Source organism: Chenopodium quinoa, unplaced genomic scaffold (genome assembly GCF_001683475.1).
Source record: "Chenopodium quinoa cultivar QQ74 unplaced genomic scaffold, ASM168347v1, whole genome shotgun sequence".
NCBI classification, from domain to species: domain Eukaryota; kingdom Viridiplantae; phylum Streptophyta; class Magnoliopsida; order Caryophyllales; family Amaranthaceae; genus Chenopodium; species Chenopodium quinoa.
In genome coordinates, this window is record NW_018743792.1 from 1,601,233 (window position 1) to 1,624,205 (window position 22,973).

The window sequence follows — 22,973 nt, forward strand, 5'->3', positions numbered from 1 at the left end:
GATGGGTCGAGGAGAACATACTCTGATGCTCGAACGTTGTTAGAGCAGAAGAAGAGTGATCGACTGTCAGAGTCGGCCTCAACGTCTGATTTTCAAGACAGTTTACACAATACCTCCTTGAGGTATTCGAACTCAAATTGTGACAGTCAGACAGGCGGTACCTCCCACCGGTCCGGCTCCAAGAAAAACCAGGCGGTACCGCATGTGCCACCCCAGCCATACGTGCCGCAACCTCAATATTTCATGCAGCCTACTCTGTTTGGAGGACAGGCGGCAAGAAACGTCCAGCCTTTGGACTGGCAACTTAGGTTTCTTAGACTTGGAGAACAGCCGTCCGCCTTCTCCAAGGAAATAATTGAGGCCGACCAGCCGGCCAAAGTGAAGAATGTATTGGTAGGAGCCTATGATGGCACTACAAACCCAGAGGATCATTTGATGGCAGTCACCAACCTTATGTACCTTCAAGGGTTGGATGATCCCACATGGTGTAAGTGCTTCCCAACCACATTAAAAGGCATTGCTCAACAATGGTTCGGCAACCTGCCGACTGGTTGCGTAAACAATTTCAAGACCCTAGCCTACCTGTTTACCTCCAATTTTGCGATGAACATTCCTGCTAAGAAGACGACCCTTGACTTGGGGACAATACAACAGGGAGAGAAGGAGGGACTCCGTTCCTACATCAGGCGGTTTAACCTGATGAGGATTCAGATACAAGGGCTGCCGGATGAGGTAGCCTATACTGATTTTTTTCAGAGGACTTAAGGATGGGTTGACCTTCAAATTTGACCTTGTCAGAAAAAGGGTGACCACCCTCCAAGAGGCCATGATGAAGGCGGATGCCTATATTCAGGCAACCGACCTCTGTAATACTGGGAAGCAGTCGGATAGCAAGAGGCCCGACAAAAGAGAAAGCCGACAAAAGCAGTCGGCCAATAAAGAAGAGAAAAAGAGAAAAGAAATATGGGCGGCCGACTCCTCTAAACAACCGTCCCAGAAAAAGAAGAAAGAATATAAACCATACTCTCCCAAGTATAAGTTCAACAAGGATAGCCACGCTATCCTCAATGAAATCAAGGGCCGGATTTCAATTGAGAAGCCGACCGCCATGAAAGGTTCGGTTAGCAATCGGAACCAAAGCAAATTTTGCCATTTTCATGAAGACATTGGTCATGAAACCAATGAGTGTATAAGCCTCAAGCGTTTTCAAGACCGCCTGGCAGAAAAAGGTGATCTTGACTCCTATGTTAAGAAGTCCAAGGGAAATGCTCCTCCCAAACAAAAACAGGCGGCCAAGAAGAAGCACAGGTCGACTAACAATTCTGACACTGATGACGCCGTCGTCTATACTATAGCAGGCGGCTTCGCAGGAGGCGGCCCCACTATCAGGGGCAACAAAGACAACATCAGGCGGTTAGATATTAATTCCGTCAACCAAGGACGGACCTCCAAGAGTTCATTCCCAGAAATTGTCATCACAGAGGAAGACTTGGGAGGCGTTAGGGGGCCGCATGACGACCCCATTATTATTGAATGTAAAGTAGCCAACCAGAGAGTTGGCCGGATCCTCATAGACACCGGCAGTTCCTCTGATCTAATCAGCAACAAGTGCTTGGCAAAGCTCAAGTACAAACCTGACTGCATACATCCGGTATCTCACCCTTTAGTGGGGTTTGGAGGAAGCGTCGTACACCCAGTGGGATGAGTGGATCTACCCATCCGTCTGGGTGAGAAAGGGGAGGGTCGTCACATGGTGGTTTGGTTCTTAGTTGTTGAAGAGCTCTCGGCCTATAACATGATCTTAGGGCGACCCACCCTGAACAATTCCAAAGCTGTCATCATTCCATCTCTCATGCTGCTCATCAAGTTCGAGAAGGATGATGGAACAGTCGGCTCCCTAAGAGGAGACAAGAAAATGGCACGAGAGTGTTACCTCTCGGATATTAAACCCATTGTGGCGACTGCTGGCCCAAGTGGAGAGAAAAAGGACCTTGAACAAATCAAGGAGGATGCGCCTGCCCAAGCAGCAGGCGGCAAGAAAAGAAAGGCTGCCCAATCGGGGGCCAAAAGAAAGGAAAAGCGATAGCAATCATTGGCCGAGGAGCGGTCAGACGAGTTTCACCCTCAACCGGCTGGTGAACATGTGGATGTCGCTCTGGACGACTCACGCCCTGACCGAACAGTTAAGGTTGGGACGATTGCTCTTGTGGCACTTGGTGATGATTTTCACCAACTCTTGAAGGAATTTAAGGATATGCATTCGAAGTACATGAGATGCCAGGTATAAGTCCAGACTTGGCAGTGCATAAGTTAGCTGTGGATCCGAAAAAGAAGCCTGTCAGGCAAAAGAAATGGAACCGCGGTGAAGAAAGAAGCCAGGCGGCTGCCTCCGAGGTTAAAAAACTACTTTATGCAGGGTTCATTCGTCATGGTCGTCTATGTCATTTGGCACAACAGGTTTCGGAACAGTGAAAGGTGTGTAGTCATCAAATGCATCATATTCATCCTCATCCTCAACATCTCTATTGCCTAGGATTCTTCTTTTGCTAGCTAGCACAATAGACCATTTTTAATCGACTGGGTCAGTTACGTAGAACACTTGCTTAGCTTGAGATGCAAGGATGAATGGTTCCGCACTATCATTCAGGGGGCCAAGATCTACAAGAGTAAAGTCATCATATTTGACGTTACGCCTGATATTATCAACCCACTTACACTGGAAAAGAGCAACCGTGAAGTTACAATAATCAAGCTCCCTTGAATTCGACCATAGTATGACAATTCTGCATCAACGGGTGATTTATCCTTTGCACTTGCAAACTCCCTTAACGATGCCACAAGCGTTACACCACTGTTTTGGGTTGAGGAAGATTTCAAATCCTGACGTTCAGTCCAAAAAGTGTACCCATTAATGTCATATCCCTCAAACGAGCGAACATCATCCCTAGGACCATAAGCAAGCCACCTTACTGTATTAGTGACACTCTCATCCATTCTACCCATCACTCGATCATGAAACCAACTCATAAACCTCTTATTATGCAACTGCATCAATGCCCTTTCACCTTTCGATCGAAATTCATCACGCAAATTAGCCATGTGCTCGTCTAAATATGGGTAAACATCTGCAACATGGTGCAACACATATAGGTGTGCTTGTAAGAACTTATCTCGGTCAGGTGACATTCGTTTCGACTCGATTGTGCCATGAACATCAGGTCTCACCTATGGTCCCTTGAATCATACTTCCTTTCGGGTGATCCCAATTCCTTACTTTATTTTGTAATGTACCCATGTGTCTTTCAAAAGGATAGCACCACCTCATGAACACTGGACCGCACAACTTAATCTCACGCACGAAATGAAGAATCAGATGTACCATTATGTCAATAAATGAGGGTGGGAAGTACATCTTAACTTTGCACAAAGTCACAACCACATCCGCCTGCAATGCATCAAGTGTACAAGGATCAAGCACTTTGCTGCATATTGTATTGAAAAACGAACAAAGGCTTGTAATAGCTTCCCTCACGTGCTTCGGTAAAATACCACGTAGTGCAATTGGTATGAATACGTGCATCACAATGTGACAATCATGGGATTTCATACTTGTAAGCTTCAATTCTCCATTTAAGGATACAAATCTTTTCATGTTAGATGCGTACCCTGATGGAACCTTAATGTCATACAAACATGCACAAAATATCCAATTTTCTACCCTTGACAATGTGTAGCAAGCCGGAGGTAAATAAGCCTTTTTTTTTTTTTTTTTTGGTAATTAAGGCAATATTATTACCAAGTAATAAAAAGTTACAACCTATAAAATACAAGTTGCAACTCTCCAAAGCTACACAAGCCTATACATAGGCACACAACCTCCTAAAACATTCCATATCCTACAAAGAGACCACCTTCTAGGAAGGGTGCCTCTAGGAGGAGAGGGAGCAACTGGACCCAGGGAGGTGGCACCTTCTATGAAGGATACACCCCACAAACCCAACAAGAACAAGTTCTCAAATTACAAACAGATAGCTACAAGCATACACGGCAAAGAAAACAAAACAGAAACAGGCTAATTATAGACATAAACTTGTAAGTTGTAAAGCCATTGACAGTGCCTCCTCTTCCAATTGCAATTAATCAGCTGCCTGCTTCTCTGTACAATCTCTGCACGAATCATTTTACAAACAACTCTAGGATGAATTATGACCTTTAGCCAAAATGCTTTGTTCCTTGCAAACCAAATCTGGTAGACTATAGCAGCCAGGGCAGCATAGCACACCTTCTTCTTAATAGGGTCTTGTATCACTTCTCCCCATCTCTTCCAAGAAGTATCAATGTCAAACAGGGCTTCAGGTACATCCAACCAGGCACTAATGCTTGCAATAAATTTCCTGCTATAATCACAATCAAAGAATAGATGCTTCTTGTCTTCATCAGCATTGCCACACAGTAGGCATGATCTCTCCTGACAAACACCCCAATCATTGAGCATAATTCTTGTTTTCAATCTGTTTTGCATTGCTAGCCAAAGAATAAAGGAATGCTTAGGAATATTAAAACTATTCCAAACCTAGGAGTTCCAGGTGACCTCTTGTTGAGGAACCTGAAGCCACTTATAAACAGTTGTGTAGGTTTCGTAGTGACCCGACACTACGCGGAAGGAAACCCACCAAGACCCGCCCCTTAATTAAAACAATTAACAAGCATAATAAACTTAATCAAACAAGATTAAGAACAAGAATTATACCTTTGACGCGTGCTTCGCTCCCAAAGAGCTCTTACTTCAAAATCTCGAAAAGACGAGATCTTCGACAGATCGTACCCTCGACCCGACCCGAGCATCCTAAGTCTTGAAGGTTAGTCAAGACCCGGACAAAATAACTATGAGTTTTACGAATCAAAGGTTTACTCTTTCTTATAGTTGCCTTTTTAATTCCACTCAAGGTTGTTCATTTCCCAATACCCAAGCTTGGTATTTATAGGGAAATGACCCCTTGAACTTCATTCCCCAACCAATGTGGGAGAATGAATAATTTTGCTAATTAACTTATTTCTAAAATAAATTAATAAATAAATCCAATCACAATGCAACAAGTGTCAAAGGGAGAGAGAGGGTTACGTGAGGACCATAAACCTTGGGGGGACCATTGCCTTGCTCCCCAAGGCATGGCTCTATGCCTTGGTCCCCACTCTCCTCATAAACCGCCCCAAGCATGCTACTGGGCTAGCAGCCAACTGGCACTGCCAGCATGCCCAGCTTAGCTAGCACCAAACCACCAGCAGCCTTCGCATCCCAGCCAGGCAGTGCTGCTTGGTGCTGGGCGATGCTTGGAGCTGGTGCGTGCTGGCGCTGGTGCTGCCCCTGGCATCCCACGCATCACACGCATCCATGCTAAGCCTTTCGCACATGCCCGCACACCCAGCATGCGTGCTGCTAGCGAGCCACGCATGCTGGCCCCCTTTGTCTCACACACCATGCACACATCTTCGCACATGCCCTTGCACACGCACTACCCACGCACCATGCGCACTAGTCATGCACAGCGTGCATTGGCCTCGCACCACAGGCACCAGCCCACACACATCATTGCTGCTGCTGTGTGAGGCTGCGAGGCACACACGCACACACACGCAAGCCATTGGCATTGCGATGGTGCTGTGCGTGGTGCCATGCCTTGCGATGGTGCCTGGCCTTGAGCTTGCGTGCTGCGATAGCCTGCCACATGCACCCAGGCTAGCACGCTACTAGCTGCGATGGGCTGCCTGGGGCTTGTGGTGCTTTGCGATAGGCTGCCATGCGCATGCCTAGGCTGCGATGGTGCGCCTAGCCATGCTAGGTGCATTCTAGCTCGAAGTAGCCTAGCATCCACATGGTTAGACCATTGTGGTGCTACGGCTACACTCGTACTTGTCGCTTGTGATTTTGCGACGCTCGGTCTCGACGCCCTAGGCTCGATTTCCGACGTTTGTATTCGTAAAACTCTGCTGACTCATTAAATCCTTTCGGATTAATTCGCCGTCTCGGATCGGTGATTCGATTGGGTTCGACCCGAAGGGTTCAGTTAAGATTAAGCTGTAACATCAATTGCATATTGATATTACTGATCGGAAGCGGCCTCCACCTAGGAATTCCGATCACTTGACCTTACTGAAGAATTAGCTCCAGAATAATTCTGAACCCTTTATCGGAAGAATACACTTGTTGGAAGGACATCATTCCTTTCAAGTTGGGATGCTGTAATCCCTGCTCAGCCATCCTTCAGTGTGAAAACCCTCTTTTAGCTTGTCCTTGACCTTGCACAACTTTTTCCAAGCCCAGCCTGCATTCTTTTTAGGCTTGTAATCCCACCAGTCCCCATCCTTAATGTACACAACATGCACCCACTTGAACTAGAGAGTATCCTCTTTCTGAGCTATCTTCCAGATGTACTTTCCCAGGGCTGCACTGTTCCAGATTCCACAATCCCTCATGCCAAGTCCACCTGCTTTCTTCGGTTTGCATATCCAATCCCAAGAAATAGGGGGGGACTTCCTCAAAACAACATCTCCTCCCTATAAAAAAGCCCTACACAACTGAGCAATTCTATTTATAACTCCAGTTGGGAGAAGGACACACTGAGCCAAATATGTTTGCAGGCTAAGAAGGACTTTTAATCCTTGGTTTTTCCCTCATATTTCTTCTTCGACGTATCCATGGCCTTTTCTTTTTCCTTTCCCTTTTCCTTGCTCTACCCCTTTCCTTTTTTCGAACTTATTTCATTTTCCTTTTCCTGTTCCTTTCCCTTTCTAACCATTTCCTGAGCCCACAATTCTGGATGAACCCCCATCTTTTTTAAATCTAACCGTGCACCCTTTCCATCCTTTGTTTTGCCTTGAATATTCATTAGCGTTCCCACAAGAGCATCACACACATTCTTCTCTATATGCATTACATCAACATAGTGGCTAACGTCATGTTCTTTCCAGTACGGAAGCTTCCAAAAGATTGATTCTTTTTTAAAGAGAGCAGTTCAGTCCGCAACTTTTTCTGTTTTCCCAAATAATGTTCGTATACCCTTAAATTGAGCATAAACCTCCTTACCAGTCAATGGCCTAGGCGCAGTCCCCTCTTCCGCTGTCCCATCGAAAGCCTTTTTCTGCCAACGGTACGGGTGATCGCGCCTGAGCAACCTTCGGGTCCGCATTTACACCTCTTTGTGAGAATGATCAAGGCGTATGCTTGGTGTGTCGTCAATACAAATGGGGCATGATTTTTTTCCTTTGTTCTTGTACCTAAACAAGTTGCCATATGCAGGAAAATCATTAACGGTCCACATAAGAGCTGCACGCAATGTGAACATCTCATTCTTATGAGCATAAAAAACGGAAACCCCTACGTCCCACATCTTTCTCAAATTGTCAACAAGTTGCGCAAGATAAACATATATGTCGTTTCCAGGTTGCCTTGGCCCCATTATTAGTAGGGAAAGCATTACATACTTACGTTTCATGCACAACCAAGGAGGCAAATTGTAAATCACTCAAAGTAACAGCCATGTGTTGTGTTGGGTACTAAGAGTGCCAAATGGATTCATCCCGTCCGTGCACAACCCTAGCCTTAAATTTCTGACATCATCACTAAATTTCCCTCACTTCATATCAATGTTCTTCCATTGCAAGGAGTCGGCTGGATGCTTCAGCATTCTGTTTTTCTTTCTTCCCTCTGCATGCCACCTCAAGTTTTTAACGTCTTTTGGTGTTGAGAATAGACGCTTAAACCTTGGAATAATGGGAAGATACCACAACAGCTTAGCAGGAGGTCCCTTCATACCAGCATTACAACTCATGTGCTTGTAGCGCGACTTCTTGCATCGTGGACACTCTTCCAATTGTTCATATTCATTTCGATAAAAGAATACAATCATTAGGACATTCATGTATCTTCTTATACTCCAAACCAAATGGACATATGAGCTTCTTTACATAATAGTAAGACTTAGGAATTTCATTCCCGTCAGGCAACATCTCACTTAACGCGGTCAACAAAGAAGTAAAACTATAGTCCGTCCACCCATGCTTCGACTTAATGTCAAAAAGTGTTAGCATGGCTGATAGTTTGGAGTATTTTTTGCACCCAGGATACAAAGGCTTTTTAGAAGCCTCTGATAATGACTCAAACACGTCACCTTCAACACCACGCATCATCTCATCCACCCCTTCATCCTCGACCTCATCCACCTGATCATCCTCAAATCCATCCTCATCATCATTATCAATAATACATTCATCATTCCTGTATTCCTCGTCCAACGAATCTCATTGCTTCTATCATGCACATCATTCCCATCAACATCCCCACTGTACTCTCACTGCCAAATCCACACATGGTATTTAAGCCTAAACCCACAACAAATAACATGATCTCTAATGATTTCAACACTATTGACCACCTTCACATTATTACAATCAAAACAAGGACAATAGAAGCAATCGACACCCATTCTGCACTGATAAGATGAAGCCCTCTTGCAAACCTCTTGAACCCCATGAAAGAATTTGAATGTATCACGTTTATCATACATCAAACCACGATCCTTCTCCATTAAGTAAATTGTGTCTAAACATAGCAACATATTACGAATAATATATAATTGCTACATATATTATATATGTAAATCAAATTCAAACACAAACCATGCATATAACACTCATATAGTAAAAAAATGCATATATGCTTCCAAACGGTCCTTATCACTCCAACCAAACCCATCCTTGAACGTCTAATCTCACTAGTGAATGTATGTCGACTTTCCAATTTTAAGGAAAATCCGGCAGCATTTCCCCCTTGTTCTCCAAGTACACGATGTAGATAATTACTTACCCACATATGTACCCAGAGAACAGGGTGAAGAAATAGTAAGCCAAGATGATCCTTAAGATAAAAAAAAAAGACATACATTCACTACCTAAGTGAGAGTAAACGTTCAAGATCAGTCCCAACCAGGGAGTATTCAAGACTTTCTCCTAATGAGAAAGCCTTGAACGGGTATCTAGGCATATGATGATGCCAGCATTTTATATATTGTTGTATTTATTTGTCATTAAACAATACACAAGTTGTAATAGCATGAACAACTTTTTATTAAATGAATAAAGAGAAAGAAATATAGCTTAGTAAAGTTTATAATTCATACTAATATAGCAAGTACAATGGATGTATTCTTTCTAACTTTCCACTTGAGCTAAATATGTAGTCTTCAAGCTAAATTTGTGCTTTAATTCACATATGAATCTATAAAAAAAATAAAATGAAAAAACAAAACAAAAAACAAAAGTTAGTAATTAATTAATACCTATATACATTGCTAAAGTATAATGCACAATTAATCAAACTAACAATTGCTAATCACTAATTGTTTTAAAATTTAGATTAATTAATGTAATTTCACTAATTTATTCACTAATTTATAACACAATATCTAATCACTAATTCAACCACATTATATTTTACATACCAAAATTCAATTAACTTCACTAAGTTATCAACGTGTATTAAGTTTAAATAAGACAATGAGCATATACATAAACTCTAACAAGTTATGCAAAGAAAAAAAAAAAAAGCAGAATAAAGTCAATTCATCAGAAAAATAAATTGGTGAGTATAACCTTAATGTTGATGAATTTCAAACAACAAAAATTAAAACTAACCCTAGACTACAAGAGAACTTCACGGTGGTATGTCGTTGGAGGACGCAGTTGCAGGTGGCGGTAGTGGTTGAGGGGGAGCCGTGTGCGTAAGTGAGACAGCTTACAGCAAGAACCCTAGATTACAAGAACGCCCAAATTACTATACTGAAAATCAAATCAACGACAAACCCTAGATTGCGAAAACTGAATTCGATAATTTAAAAAGGACAAAAACAAAATCTTACCTCGAAGCTGCTTCAATGGAGGTGAGAAAGCTTAGAATCTGCTTTAATGGAGAATTAAGAGCACGCGTAATGGAGGAGAGATATGGATAAAGCTCAGAATCCACTTCAATGGAGAACTACGAGCATGCGTAATGGAGGAGAGATATGGAGAAACCAAGGAGGGAAAACAGAAGTGAAAACAAAGGAGGGAAAACTAAAATGAAAATTTTGGGGAAAGAAAGAAGAAGATCCTTTTTATTTTATTTTTAATTCGCAACGGTTTGAACCGGTGCTAATAACTTTATTTCGCACCTGTTTGGTTTGAACTGGTGCGATTACTCTTTCCCTCTGTATATATATATATATATTTATATTCTTTTTTATTCTTTTTTTCTCTTATTTAATTCGCACCAGTTTGAATTGGTGCTAAAAACATAATTTCGCACCGGTTTGGTTGGAACCGGTGCGAATACTCTTTCCCACAATCCCGCCTAATTTTTTAGCACCAGTATTAAGAAACCGGTGCGCATTCTGCGGTGCTCAGTACTGTTTTTCTACTAGTGTGAAGTGGGAGTAGTGTAAAGTTTAAAGTTCGATAAAAGCAACAAACAAACATGGTTCAAACCATAATTGGTTCACCCCATGCTAATGTGCCTCTTCAAGAAGGCCAGTAGGAGTATATAAATCTCAAAAGAGTTCAAGAGGCTAGAAAGAGTTCAAGAAAAGTTAATTCGAGAATCTTGAAGAAATTCGAGAAGTAATCGAATAAAAGCAACAATATGAGCATGATTCACCATATGTTATAAATGACAACACGTGGTCTCATTAAGATAAATGGGAATACTAACTATTTGTAGAAGGTAGTACATTACAAGTGCACACCCTGTATTGTCGTTTCTCATTGAAAATTAAGCAAAGTTATAGTATAAGTTTCAATTGTTGCATAAAGACCCACAATGATGACTAGCATATCTACAACTTAGCCAAAGAAATATGATTTCATATTGACTAAAAATGCTAAAATATTGATTTTGGAACATAATGATTATGTAAGTAAGAAAGATGATTTGACAAATTAAAACTCCAAATAGTTCAAAAACCATGGAAATCTGAAATAGATTCTAAGTCTGAAAGCAAGTGTGTGACACTTGATTAATTTGCCAAATTGGGTAAGACCCATTGTAAGCAAAAACGGACAAGAAAGAAAAATGTTTTCTAAGCAAAGAAAAGACTTGTTAAAGGATTCAAGGAAATCATAGTATGACTATGATGAAACCTTTAGATTAGTCATGTTACCAAGATCTATTAAAGATATTTTAGTGATTTCTACCTTATGATATTTGGTAGATGGATTTCAAAAACGCTTTCTTGAAGTGGTTCATGAAAGAAGATTTTTATATGATACAATCAGAATGGTTTTGAAAATCCAATAATCCTAAGGATGCATAAGAGGTCCGTTTATGGATCAAAGTAAGCATCATGGAGTTAGAATCATCAATTTAATGAGTTAATCAAATCAGTTGATATTCTCATAAATAAAGGTCTTGTGCATACAAGATGTTTAGTGGGAGCTATATAGTCTTCTTGGTCTAATATTTAGATGCCATATTTCTTACAAAGAGCGATTATTCCATGTTTGAAGGGTCAAGTGATGGTTAATGCATTTTGTATGAAAACCCTTTAAGAGAAAGATGAGTACATTTGGGAATTAAAATCTATAACGATAGGTCTCGAAAGATGTTTGAGCTTAGTTAAGAAATTTATATTGATAAGATTCTTATGAGGTTCAATATTAAGTTGAAAGTAGTTTCAATCCCATGTAACATGGCACATTTGTTAACAAGATTCAATGCTTTGAGAAATGTTGATGAAATTAAAGTTTTGAGTGATGCTCCTTGTGCATTTTGCAAAGGATGCATCATGCATGTCATGGACTATACTTGTCTACTTGATTCATATGTTTTGAGAATATGTGGTGATAGATTTCAATAAAAAAAACCAATGTAACATTGTAATACAATTTAGAAATTCCTAAATTCCTTGCAGAAGGATAAAGGAAGACTCTTAGTGTATGGAAATGAAGATTATTATAAAATTTAAAAGTTGAAAAATTCATGTTTATGAGAATGTCTCATGAATTGTATCAACTAAACTATTTCAATAGCCTAAAGATACAAAGGGCTCATTTGAAATCAACATGATGGTGGATGGTTTTGATTGTGTGCTAGGGAGTCACAATTGCAAAATTATCAGTCGTGTTTCCCTATGTTTATCAATTGAAATAAAGTTTCAATCTTATTTAATCATGGTTTAGTATTAAATTAAATGTCCAAAATATTTATGAATTGAAGGGATCATCAAATACATGATTTGGTAAATGAAACCCCACAGGTGAACTAACTTCATAAATTATTTAAGTTCCTAGTTCGAAATCATTAAATTGGACATAAATGATTTCAATAAATGAACTGACATGTAAGATTGATTGGATAACGCAGTTTCATGGGCTATAAGGGCATAGAGGTACTCGGTCAATCACATGGATATGCAAGATCGAACTATTGACCTACTTTGAAGTTCAAGTATAGAACTTCCGGATATATTAGTGGTTTCCTTTGACATGAGTGGAACACTGGTTTCATTCAATGATGGATTTAACATTGGTACATCACAACATCATGCCGTAAAAGGGGACTATGTATAAAGAGTGTTTCTTGGTTATTTTAAAAGTTATGTAGGAGCTTTGGTTGCCACAAGACTGGATTGAGTCTACCTGTATAAATAAAAAAATGTGTCATGGCCCCTTAAAGAGGGAGAATTTAGAAAATGCATGGCCGTGCTCAAATGGATTACATAGTAATCATTTGTTTTGCAATTCTAACTCATATTTTAAGAAATGATTTGTAGGTTAATATGATCTCGACAAGTGATGCAATCATATTATCAAATCAGACACTAATTGACTTATAGAATTTGAATATTGCATACTGTAGGGAATTTTTCAAACTCAACTTTGAGCCGCACTTTGATGATGCTTTTAAGCATGGTGGCGTCCAAAGGGAGGGAAGGTAGAGATAAAAGAGTCGCCAATAAGTTTTAGGAACTTGTAAACCGTTCACGGGTGTGAAGGTTACACCCCATTCACGATCAGGGAGATCGCTAACTCTATAGTGGTCCGAAACCATGACTGGATATCCGGGGATGATGGTACAGATCCAACCTAAAAGAAATTGAATCTGCCCAAAATCGGCCTCTACTTAATTCTTATGATATTCATGTGCGCTTTTCGATTAATATACATTCATTAAATTAATCCTAATTATATTTAATCTACATTGGTTGATTATTAATGCACAATCAAATCTATTGTTGGTGATCACTTGAATTAAAATCATATTAATCTAAATTAAATATTATTAATTATCTTATTAGGCATGAGTTCAAGTACAAATTACCTTTAAACCTGCAAAAAGGCATGATCAAGCAATAACAATAAGTCATGAATAATCAAGCAACAAATAATTGATTGACACAACAATCATCATCATAATAACATCATCAAAACATTATTAGCAAGATCCTAGGCATGATACTAAACGGATTAATAACAAACCCTAGCATGTCACTAATAAAAAGGATCAAAGCTTTAAATTAAACATGATACTAGAAATCATAAAAACATCTTAACATGATTTCTATATCAAAAGAATAATTAAGTTATCGAAATACTTACTTTGATGCTTCGTATCTCTTTCTATCAAAACAATACACGCATTAGTAAACTTCAAGAAAGATTAAATCACATAAACCAAATAAATCAAATAAGAATTGAAATATATATTTAGGACCAAACCCTTAGAACTATCAACCTTTCACGTCGAGGTCGAAGGCTGTGTATTTGGACGTGTTTGGGCTAGGCTATGAAAAGAATCAAGAGAGAGAGAAAGTTTTAGAGAAAGGATTAGATGATGATAATTGGTGATCAAGCTTGTTAAGATTGAAAACGGGGTGAAACGACCTATATTTATAGGGAAAAAAGAGGTTCAAAGGATCAGAAAAGAGAAAAAATTCGACACGGAGTAAAACAGGTTCCATAGCGACGTGACAGGTCCATCGTGGTGCGATGATCCTGCAATTTTGCGGTTTCTGTTTTTATCATATCTTTTGATCCAGATTTCACTATAAGATCAATAAAATATCGTTAGAAAGTTCTAGAAGTCTAATTTTTAACCCAATTAGAATCAGATTGATATCCATTGTAGAATAAATGATATGATCGAAATAGTGGAACAATGTCAGTTCTGGATAGAGTTTGGTATTTTCATCATATCTTTTCCGTGTCTAATCGAAATGATATATCATTGGAAAGATAATTTCAAGGGCTATCCAACCATCCAAGATTTGGATTATAATTATAAAGCACGAAATTCAGTTTTGACCGGGATTAGGATTGTTAAAAGAGAAGTTTTATTCAATCTCAAACTCTTTGATCTTTATCTTTTCGAAAAGGATAGATTAGAACCTTTTAGATGATTCTAGAAGCTCCTATAAATCCTAATTGGTTTAGGATTGGGATTAAGGAATTTGGACCCTCACATGATCATTGGGTCGTAGATAAGGTGGACCTAGACTCGATTTTGGCTTGGTTTAGTATTTTGGCCATAACTTATTCGTTATAAGTCGGATTTGGGCTTATAATATATCGTTGGAAAGCTCTTTTCAATATCCATTCCACTAAATAATAACTGGACCAGGATTATGGACCAAAACAGACTGTTTTGGACGTTTTATTATAAAGAGGACACAAAATGAATGATTTTGGTTAAAAAATTTAAGGAATTGTTAGAAATGGTCAAGGCTAAAGGGAAATCACGAGACTCTTCAACTCATCACCTAACTCGATAATCAATGACGTGAAAGGTACTCATCACTGGGCTTGGTTTATGGGGAGACAATTAGTTGTCTACAGAATCCCCCACTTTGACTGAGTTTGGAGAAACGTAAGTTTCGAAAACGTTAGTTAAAGTAGATCTAAAGGGACGGAGAATGATTCAGAACGTTCTGCGATCCTAAATCATCTTTTTAATGCCATTACCTGTAGAAAGCGTCAATTCTAAAGGAGTTGAGAAATATGTATTTGGGGGTGATGACAATCCACTTTAAGAACAGTTGCCAACACAACTCTTGAATGATGAGCGAAAATCCGGTTTAGGGAAAGTTGTCAATGCCACATATCCATCATAGGAAATGTTTCCACAATGAAACGACAATCCGCATCTCGGAAAATTTCCGAAATCCAATTTAAGAAAAGTCACCAATGCTTCGTAACAAGCCGTCATAGGAAATATTGCTATGATTAACAATCCGCACCTTGGAACATAACTCTCAAAAGACAACCCACTTCGGAAAATTTGCCAATGCAATGTGACAATCCTTTTTAGGAGAACATTGCAACAAGCAACAATCCGCGTCTTGGAACAATTGCCGGACGTGCCAAAAAACAATCTGCTTTAGGAAAAATTGCCACTACTGAAATGAATGACAATCCAGGCCGGGAACCTTTGCCGAAATGTTGGATAATGACCCATGACAACCCTTTGGGAAATTTTGCCATAAGGAACTAGGTGAATGACAATCCAATTTTTGGAAAAATTGCCAAGGACTTAATGAACGCGTGACAATCTAAACTTGGAACAAATTGCCAAAGGAGGTGACAATCCATTTTTGAAAAAATTTCCAAATGGAGAAGGACCGTGATAATATACTCTTGGAAACATTACCAAAGGAGATGACAATCCAATCTTGGAAAAATTTCCAGTTGAAGAAGGTGCACGACAATCCACTCTTGGAAACATTGCCAAAGGAGATGACAATCCAATTTTGGAAAAATTGCCGTATAGGTGATGTGCCTAAGCCCTGCAAAAAAAAAAAAATCAAATAAAAAAAAAATCAAATTTTGCCAAAGGACCTTGACAGTTGGTTGGCTTGAGGTTGACTCAAGGCTTGGTGTTACTCGACTCATTGTGTGACTCAATGTAGTCAACTTGATTAGACTCGATGTACTCAACTCGAATCGATGTGTTTTGACATGTGTGCATGACTCAATGTGCGTGACTTGTGTGTATAGTGTGTCGACTCATGTGATTGTGCTCGTGCAACTCAAAAATGCAAAAAAGCAAAAATTTTCCGTTATTTTTGTGGAGGGTACCGACTTTCACTCGGAAAGAAAGACGTGAAAATAAAAAGAGGTAAAGTATTGGTGAAAAATGAAGTTTTTTAAACTTCCTCAAAAGGAAAAGAATGAATCAAGCGATGGCGCATGTTTTGTGAGCTTAATCAAGTGTATGCATTGATGTTGTATCTCATGGTGCAAGGATTGTAGCACCCTAGGCTATCCCTGTTGATGACTTGATAATTAAAGTATTTGGGTAACTTAGGCGTAGAGGCTAAGTACTTCATACTTTGTGATTCGATGATGATTATGATAATGAGTGATCTAAGATGTTAAGGCATGCTTCAGGGTTGTATTAAGATTTCTTGACAAAGGGTTCCTAAGGGAAGTATTATTTGGCTATGAATGTGTGATGTGTGTGAAAGTGACACTAAGGTTAGGCTGGAAAGGCTAAGGGTGTGAAAAAATATTTTGAGAAGAGGCAAATGATGGTGACTCTTAGGCTGGGTAGGCTAATGAAGTAGGGATCAAGCCCCGAAGTCTAGCTCTGAATGGATAGGGATGAAAATAGGAGATTCTTGATTTGATCATTCATGAATGTGAATAAATAATTATTACGGCCGCACCCCAATTTGAGGTTGCCTACGTATCCGCTAGGAATCAGGCTGAACGTAGCCCTAGCCAAACCTCGCACAAATGTGTGTATACCTCAAGGAGGTCTTTCAAGGGTTGTAACGGGGTTAGGTTAAAGGTTGAAAAAGATAGGATAAAGGCTCAAGACCCAAAATAAGCCCCCAAGGTGTGCAACCTTGCATTTGAATCTTGGTATTTGTATGCTTAAGATTTCTCATTTTTGAACTTTCTTTTATTTGCTTTTGTATTTGAAATTTGTATTTGAATTTTCTTTGGATAAGTGTGGAAAATCGCGATCATGCGGTCTATCACTCAATTGGCATTCATGCTTCTCAGGAACGGTTCCAAGCACTCGATAAGAGACGCAATCCAAGACGTGTTCATATCAAAGACCTTGGAACACTTGCCCTTTTGCACACTTTTATTGCTTTTTAAGCTTTTTGAAATTTTGGTAAAAATCACTCAAGCTTTTTTACTTGGCTTCGAAAATTGCATAAGTTTCACACTTTCCCATCCCAAGGTTAGGTAGATGAGGGTTGAAAAAAGAAAGATCAATCGTTAGACGAGGCTCAAAGTGTTTTATCAAGGAAGGATTGTATATTCGAAAGGGGTAAGGTGATATGACGTGGTTACAAGGGGTGCCTCAAATCATAGGTACACCTTATGCTCAGCTCAGCGTAGATTTTTTTCTTTTGTTTTGTTTTTTGAAATGCAATGCAATGATCAAATGCAAGGAAATAAAATGCTCATATTATTGAAATAGAAAGGGTGAAATCAAACTCATGAAGAAAAATGATGGAAGGTGATAGGGGGTGCCTATGCTAGACTTTATGAGGGTAGGGAAAATCAAGAATAATAAAATAATCATGAAATCTTGTCGTTGAAGCCCGGCTCGTGTTTTGTGTTTCATCTTTGTCAATTACATGACTTGAACTCGATTCAACATCTATAGATGGGGAAATATTATAATGTATGAGGGGAATGATATGTATGGGGAAGCATGAAAGAGGAAAGTATGTGAATGTGGAAAGTGTGTGGTATGTAATGTATGAAATGTGATGTAAAGGGAAAGAATTAATTTGTGGAATGTTATGGAAAAATCCGGGAATATAATGGACCCTCAACTCAAATGACCGGGAAGGACGACTCATGCATGGACCTAAGACATGGTCATGGTGTAAAACAAGTATGTACAAAGTGTGTGCGATGACTCGTGAGTGAAAGTGATATGTGCAAGACTCGTGTGATGACCATGGGACTAAGTATGTGATTAGACTCAAGCAAAAACTATGTTAATACCTCATTTATATATTAAATCAGTTAATTATGGAAATTAGACTCCACACGAAGACTCGGAAAAGAAAAAACCGAACCATCACGTGGCGATGGAACTATCCCGTAACGCTAGTTCCATCGCGGCGTGACATGACTGCCGCGGCGCGATGGACCTGGTGTTTTACGGCACAGACCAAATTTTCGCACCAATAATGGAACGTCAATCTAGTTTGTTTTTGGTGATCCTTTTGAAGGTTTAAGCCTATGAACTACTAGGTCGAGTATGTTTAGACTTTATGAGTTCGAATTGTTGGGTTTCGTGATGTTCAACATCATGTGGAAGGAAACCCGCCCAAAATCCGCACACAAATTAAAGTAACTAAGTACGTATTAACAAGAGGAGAGAGAAAGAATCATTCCCTTTGACGCGTGCTTCGCTCTCACTAGAGCTCAGACTTGAAAGCGCAGAGTCCCGCAAATGCATGAACCTCTGATGGCTAACACGTGCGCTCCCCAAACCAACCCAGCCCTTACCCCGAAGCTTAGTCGGGGCTAGGCTAATAATAACTTAGAGTATTAGAACGAATGTTTTCTCTTCTTGGAGATCCCTTCAAGTTCAGAATTCAAGTGTTCCTTCCCAATGCCAAATGATTGGTATTTATAGGGCAAGGAGCCCTTGAGATTTCATCTCCCATCAATGTCGGAGAGTTGAAAAAAATGCAAAATGGAATTTAATTTATTTCTAAATTAAATTAAATATCCAAATGAATCACCAAACGAAAAGTGGCAAGGGGAGAACAGGTGGTTAAGTAAGGACCACATGGGGGGACCATCCACCCCTTGCTCCCAAAGCAATCCTCACAACCGGTCCTCACACACACAATGCACCACTCACGGCACACCAGCTAGGCGTGGCCTGCCTTAGGCGCCAAGGCTGCCTTGCTGGCGGCCTGGCCCCTTGGCTGGGCCTGCCAGCTGGTCGCATGTGCTTGCAGCCCAGCAAGCACACCACGCATGCATGCAAGTTGTTGCTGGGCATGCTGGTGGTGCTACCGCAAGCTCTTGCGAGCTTCTGCTGCTGCACTGCTATTGCTAGCATTGCCTAGCTAGCTACCGCTATCACTCGCAAGGCACATCAAGCATCTGCATGCTGCTGGCATTGCTAGCGATGGTGCGGCTAGTGCTAGCACGCTAACATGCGCGCCAGCAATGCTGACCATGCTGCGCCAGCTAGCTAGAGATGCTAGCATGCTAGCTAGCTAGGCATTTCGCAGCCTTGCTAGCCATATTTCTCTAGCAATGTCTTGTCGTTTGGTCGATTTTTCCGTCTCTTGGATTCCTAAATTCGACTTGACTTACGACGCTCTAAGCTCGAAATCCGACGTCTTTGTTCGTAATACTCTATTGACTTATTAATCCTTCGGATTAATTCCTCGATTTGAATCAATTCTACTATTGGGTGTGACCCGAAGGGTTTAGTCAAGATTAAGCTATAATATTAATTATGCATTAATATTATTGATCGAAAGCGGCCTCTAGCTAGGCATTCCGATTAATTGACCTCACTAAATAATTAGCTGTCTAATTAATTCCGAACCCTCTATCAGAATAATACACTTGTTCGAAGGACACTATTCCTTTCAATCTCCTACTTGTCCTTCTGGACAAGTGTGCTAATTATGTATAGCCTATTTCCTATGTCACTTAATGTCTCTTCATGAATTATAAGGTAATATTCTTCGTCATCCTTATTACGTTCAAAAGTGTTTTTCGATTTTCGAGTTCGACTGTCAATAAGCAAATGATTTCTAAAATCAATCTGAGCACAGCCATGCATTTTCACAGTTTTTCTCTTCGAGAGGTCGTGTAAACAACAAAGACATGTTCCCTGGCCTATTGTTAATTAGGGGACATTCCCAGTCTTGCATTGTTAGCTTCCCTTACAAAGTGGCCCTAGCCGCCCAACTGTTGCCTTTATAATCCCCTTTTACGGTAGACGTTTGACAACATCAAAGCGGTCTAGTACTCAAACAAGAGAACTACCAACATTCATGGTCGAGGAAAGAGGTTCCGATAGCTATAATGAGCGATATACTTATGACGATTGTCAAATCTTTTAAAGTATTCTTATAGGTCGATTCGGTATAGTTCCAAACTAATACCAGTGCAAATGATTTTAACAATCATGTCCTTGTAGTACAAGAAATAGTGTTACAAATCATACTACACACTAATCTCACGCGATCATTAGCCGTCCAACTTTCAAATGACCTCTATTAGGGATAATTTCGATATGATATTCAACGTTCACTTAATAGGTGTTTCTATATCCAAGACAATTGGTGTTATGGATACTCAGTTTATGGGAGGTAGTATGGGATCCTTAGTAGGGGAAAAGATCACCCGATTGATTATGTATGCTACCAATAATTAATCCCCCTTATTATAGTATGTGCTTTCAGGGGGGCACGCATGCAAGAAGGAAGCTTGAGCTTAATGCAAATGGCGAAAATCTCATCTGTTTTATATGATTATCAATCAAATAAAAAGTTATTTTATGTATCAATACTTACATCTCCTACAACTGGTGGGGTGACCGCCAGCTTTGGTATGTTGGGGGATATCATTATTGCTGAACCGAACGCCTAAATTGCATTTGCGGATAAAAGAGTAATTGAGCAAACATTGAATAAGATAGTACGTGAAGGGTCACAAGCAGCCGTGTTTTTATTCCATAAGTGTTTATTCGATCCAATCGTACCACGTAATCTTGTAAAAGGCGTTCTAAGTGAGTTATTTCAGCTGCATGCTTTTTTCCTTTGAATCCAAATAAAGGCGAGGATTAAGGGCAATTTTTATATTTGTATCAAAAAGTGTATTTTATTCCAAAATTAGGATGTCGCGAACCAAAAACCCCCATGCTTATTTTCTTTATATTCCAATTAAAAAAACTTTTTGTTTGTATCTTTCGTCGAGGAGTCTTTATTTGAAATACCTCTTGGATCGGACTCTAACAACTGCTTTGGAAATTGAATTTATAATAAATCCTCTATTTTTCGATTTTTTTGAATTAGTAAAAGCAAAAGAAAGAAAAAAAGACAAAGTAAACGCGATTATCATATATTATATGTAGAAATCAAATTGGTTTTTTAGTTCTACATCTCTTGTACTTATTCTATACTATATTCATTCTATAGAATTTTAATTAATTAATTTTAATATAATAAGGTAATAACAAACAAACAGGTACAATTACAATATCATAAATCGAGGTACCCAGTCTATGATAACTATGAAGTTTCCCTCAATTTTTATGCCTTTAGTAGGCCTAGTATTTCCAGCCATTGCAATGGCTTCTTTATTTCTTCATCTTCAAAAAAATAAGATTGTTTAGATCGTATCGTCAAAATCTCATTTTTAAAAACTTAGACTTGAATTATAATATAGATATATGTTTAGCGAAATGGTATAACACGTTATTTCTTCCGAACATAAATGAACGAGCTCTTATGTATGTGATGTAAATAGAAAAATGACAATACATTATAGGGGTAGATGTTATTATTTTGATCAAAGTAAAATAAAAAACAGAAATAAATAAAAGTGAAACACCACTGACATCAAAATAGGACTAGTTGATGTGAGTTACATTAGAAACAAGACAAAGTAAGGAAAGTACAATTCATTTAGGGTATTCTTTCAATTCAAATTAAATGCAATCGGATCTAGTATGAATTAGCGATCAGAACATATATGGGTAGAACTTATAACGGGATCTTGAAAAATAAGTAATTTCTTTTGGGCCTTAATCCTTTTTTCGGTTCATTAGGATTCTTGTTGGTTGGAATTTCCTGCTATCTTGGTAAGAATTTGATATCTTTATTTCCTCCCCAGCAAATTCTTTTTTTTCCACAAGGGATCGTGATGTCTTTCTATGAGATTGTAGGCCTCTTTATTAGCTCATATTTGTGGTGTGCAATTTCGTGGAATGTGGGTAGTGGTTATGATCGATTCGATAGAAAAAAGGGAATAGTCTGTATTTTTTGCTTGGGATTCCCTGGAAAAAAATCGTCGCATCTTTTTCTGATATCTTATAAAAGATATTCAGTCTATTAGAATAGAACTTAAAGAAGGTATTTATACTCGCCGTGTTCTTTGTCTAGAAATCAAAGGACAAGGAGCTAATCCTTTAACTCGTACTGATGAGAATTTTACTCCATGAGAAATGGAACAAAAGGCGGCTAAATTGGCCTATTTCTTGCATGTACCAATTAAAGGATTTTGAAAAAATGAACGAAAATACCGAACGTTTTCTTAACTTGGTGTATACAAAATCTAGAATACGTTTTTCTATGGCATACCTTAACAGAAATCTCATCAGAACGCCCACTCGGGTCAACGTAGACGTATATAAAACAATCAAAGGGGGTAAACTATTTATGTCTACAAATACAAACCAATTCAATTCCATAGAATTTCCAGTATTTGTAATTGATATATTACATACAAAACAAAGTAATCATGTAAATTTTATCGCTTTTTTTAGTAATCTTTTGTTCGCTTTAATGATGAAATAATTTGATTTCTTATAAATTCTAATTATAACGAGAATTAAATTATCCAAATTCTGTCGCGTTTTGCCATCCAATTTTATTATCACATTCAAGTCTTAAATTCTTTTTTTGTGCTTTGGTTAATTTGTTCAATTTTTTGAAATATTTTCTATTTTGGTAGAAAGTGAGTTCTTTCATCTTGAAAAAAAAAAATATTCATTAATTGAAAAAGACGAAATGGCTCTGCCGGGTATTCGTCGAAAGCAATTCCTTCCTTTCGATGAATACCCGGTTGGGTTCATTAACAATTTGTAGATGAAAAAAAATGGATAAAAAGAAAGCAGCTATTCCTTTTCTATATCTTGTATCTATAATATTTTTACCCTGGTGGATTTATCTAGCATTTCAAAAGAGTCTGGAATCTTGGGTTATTACTTGGTGGAATAC

At 39.0% G+C, this 22,973-nt stretch overlaps 1 protein-coding gene across 1 annotated transcript; it reads right to left on the reverse strand.

Annotated features, from left to right (window-relative positions):
• Window positions 1–4,072: 4,072 nt before the first annotated feature.
• Window positions 4,073–4,522, reverse strand: LOC110685261. The gene has a single exon (XM_021861759.1). The coding sequence runs from the start codon at window positions 4,520–4,522 to the stop codon at window positions 4,073–4,075; it is 450 nt and encodes a 149-aa protein (XP_021717451.1).
• Between the last annotated feature and the right edge of the window lie 18,451 nt (window positions 4,523–22,973).

Coding starts and splice junctions, on each gene's coding strand:
- LOC110685261 (XM_021861759.1), bottom strand. CDS start 4,522: ATGCAAAACAGATTGAAAACAAGAATTATGCTCAATGATTGGGGTGTT.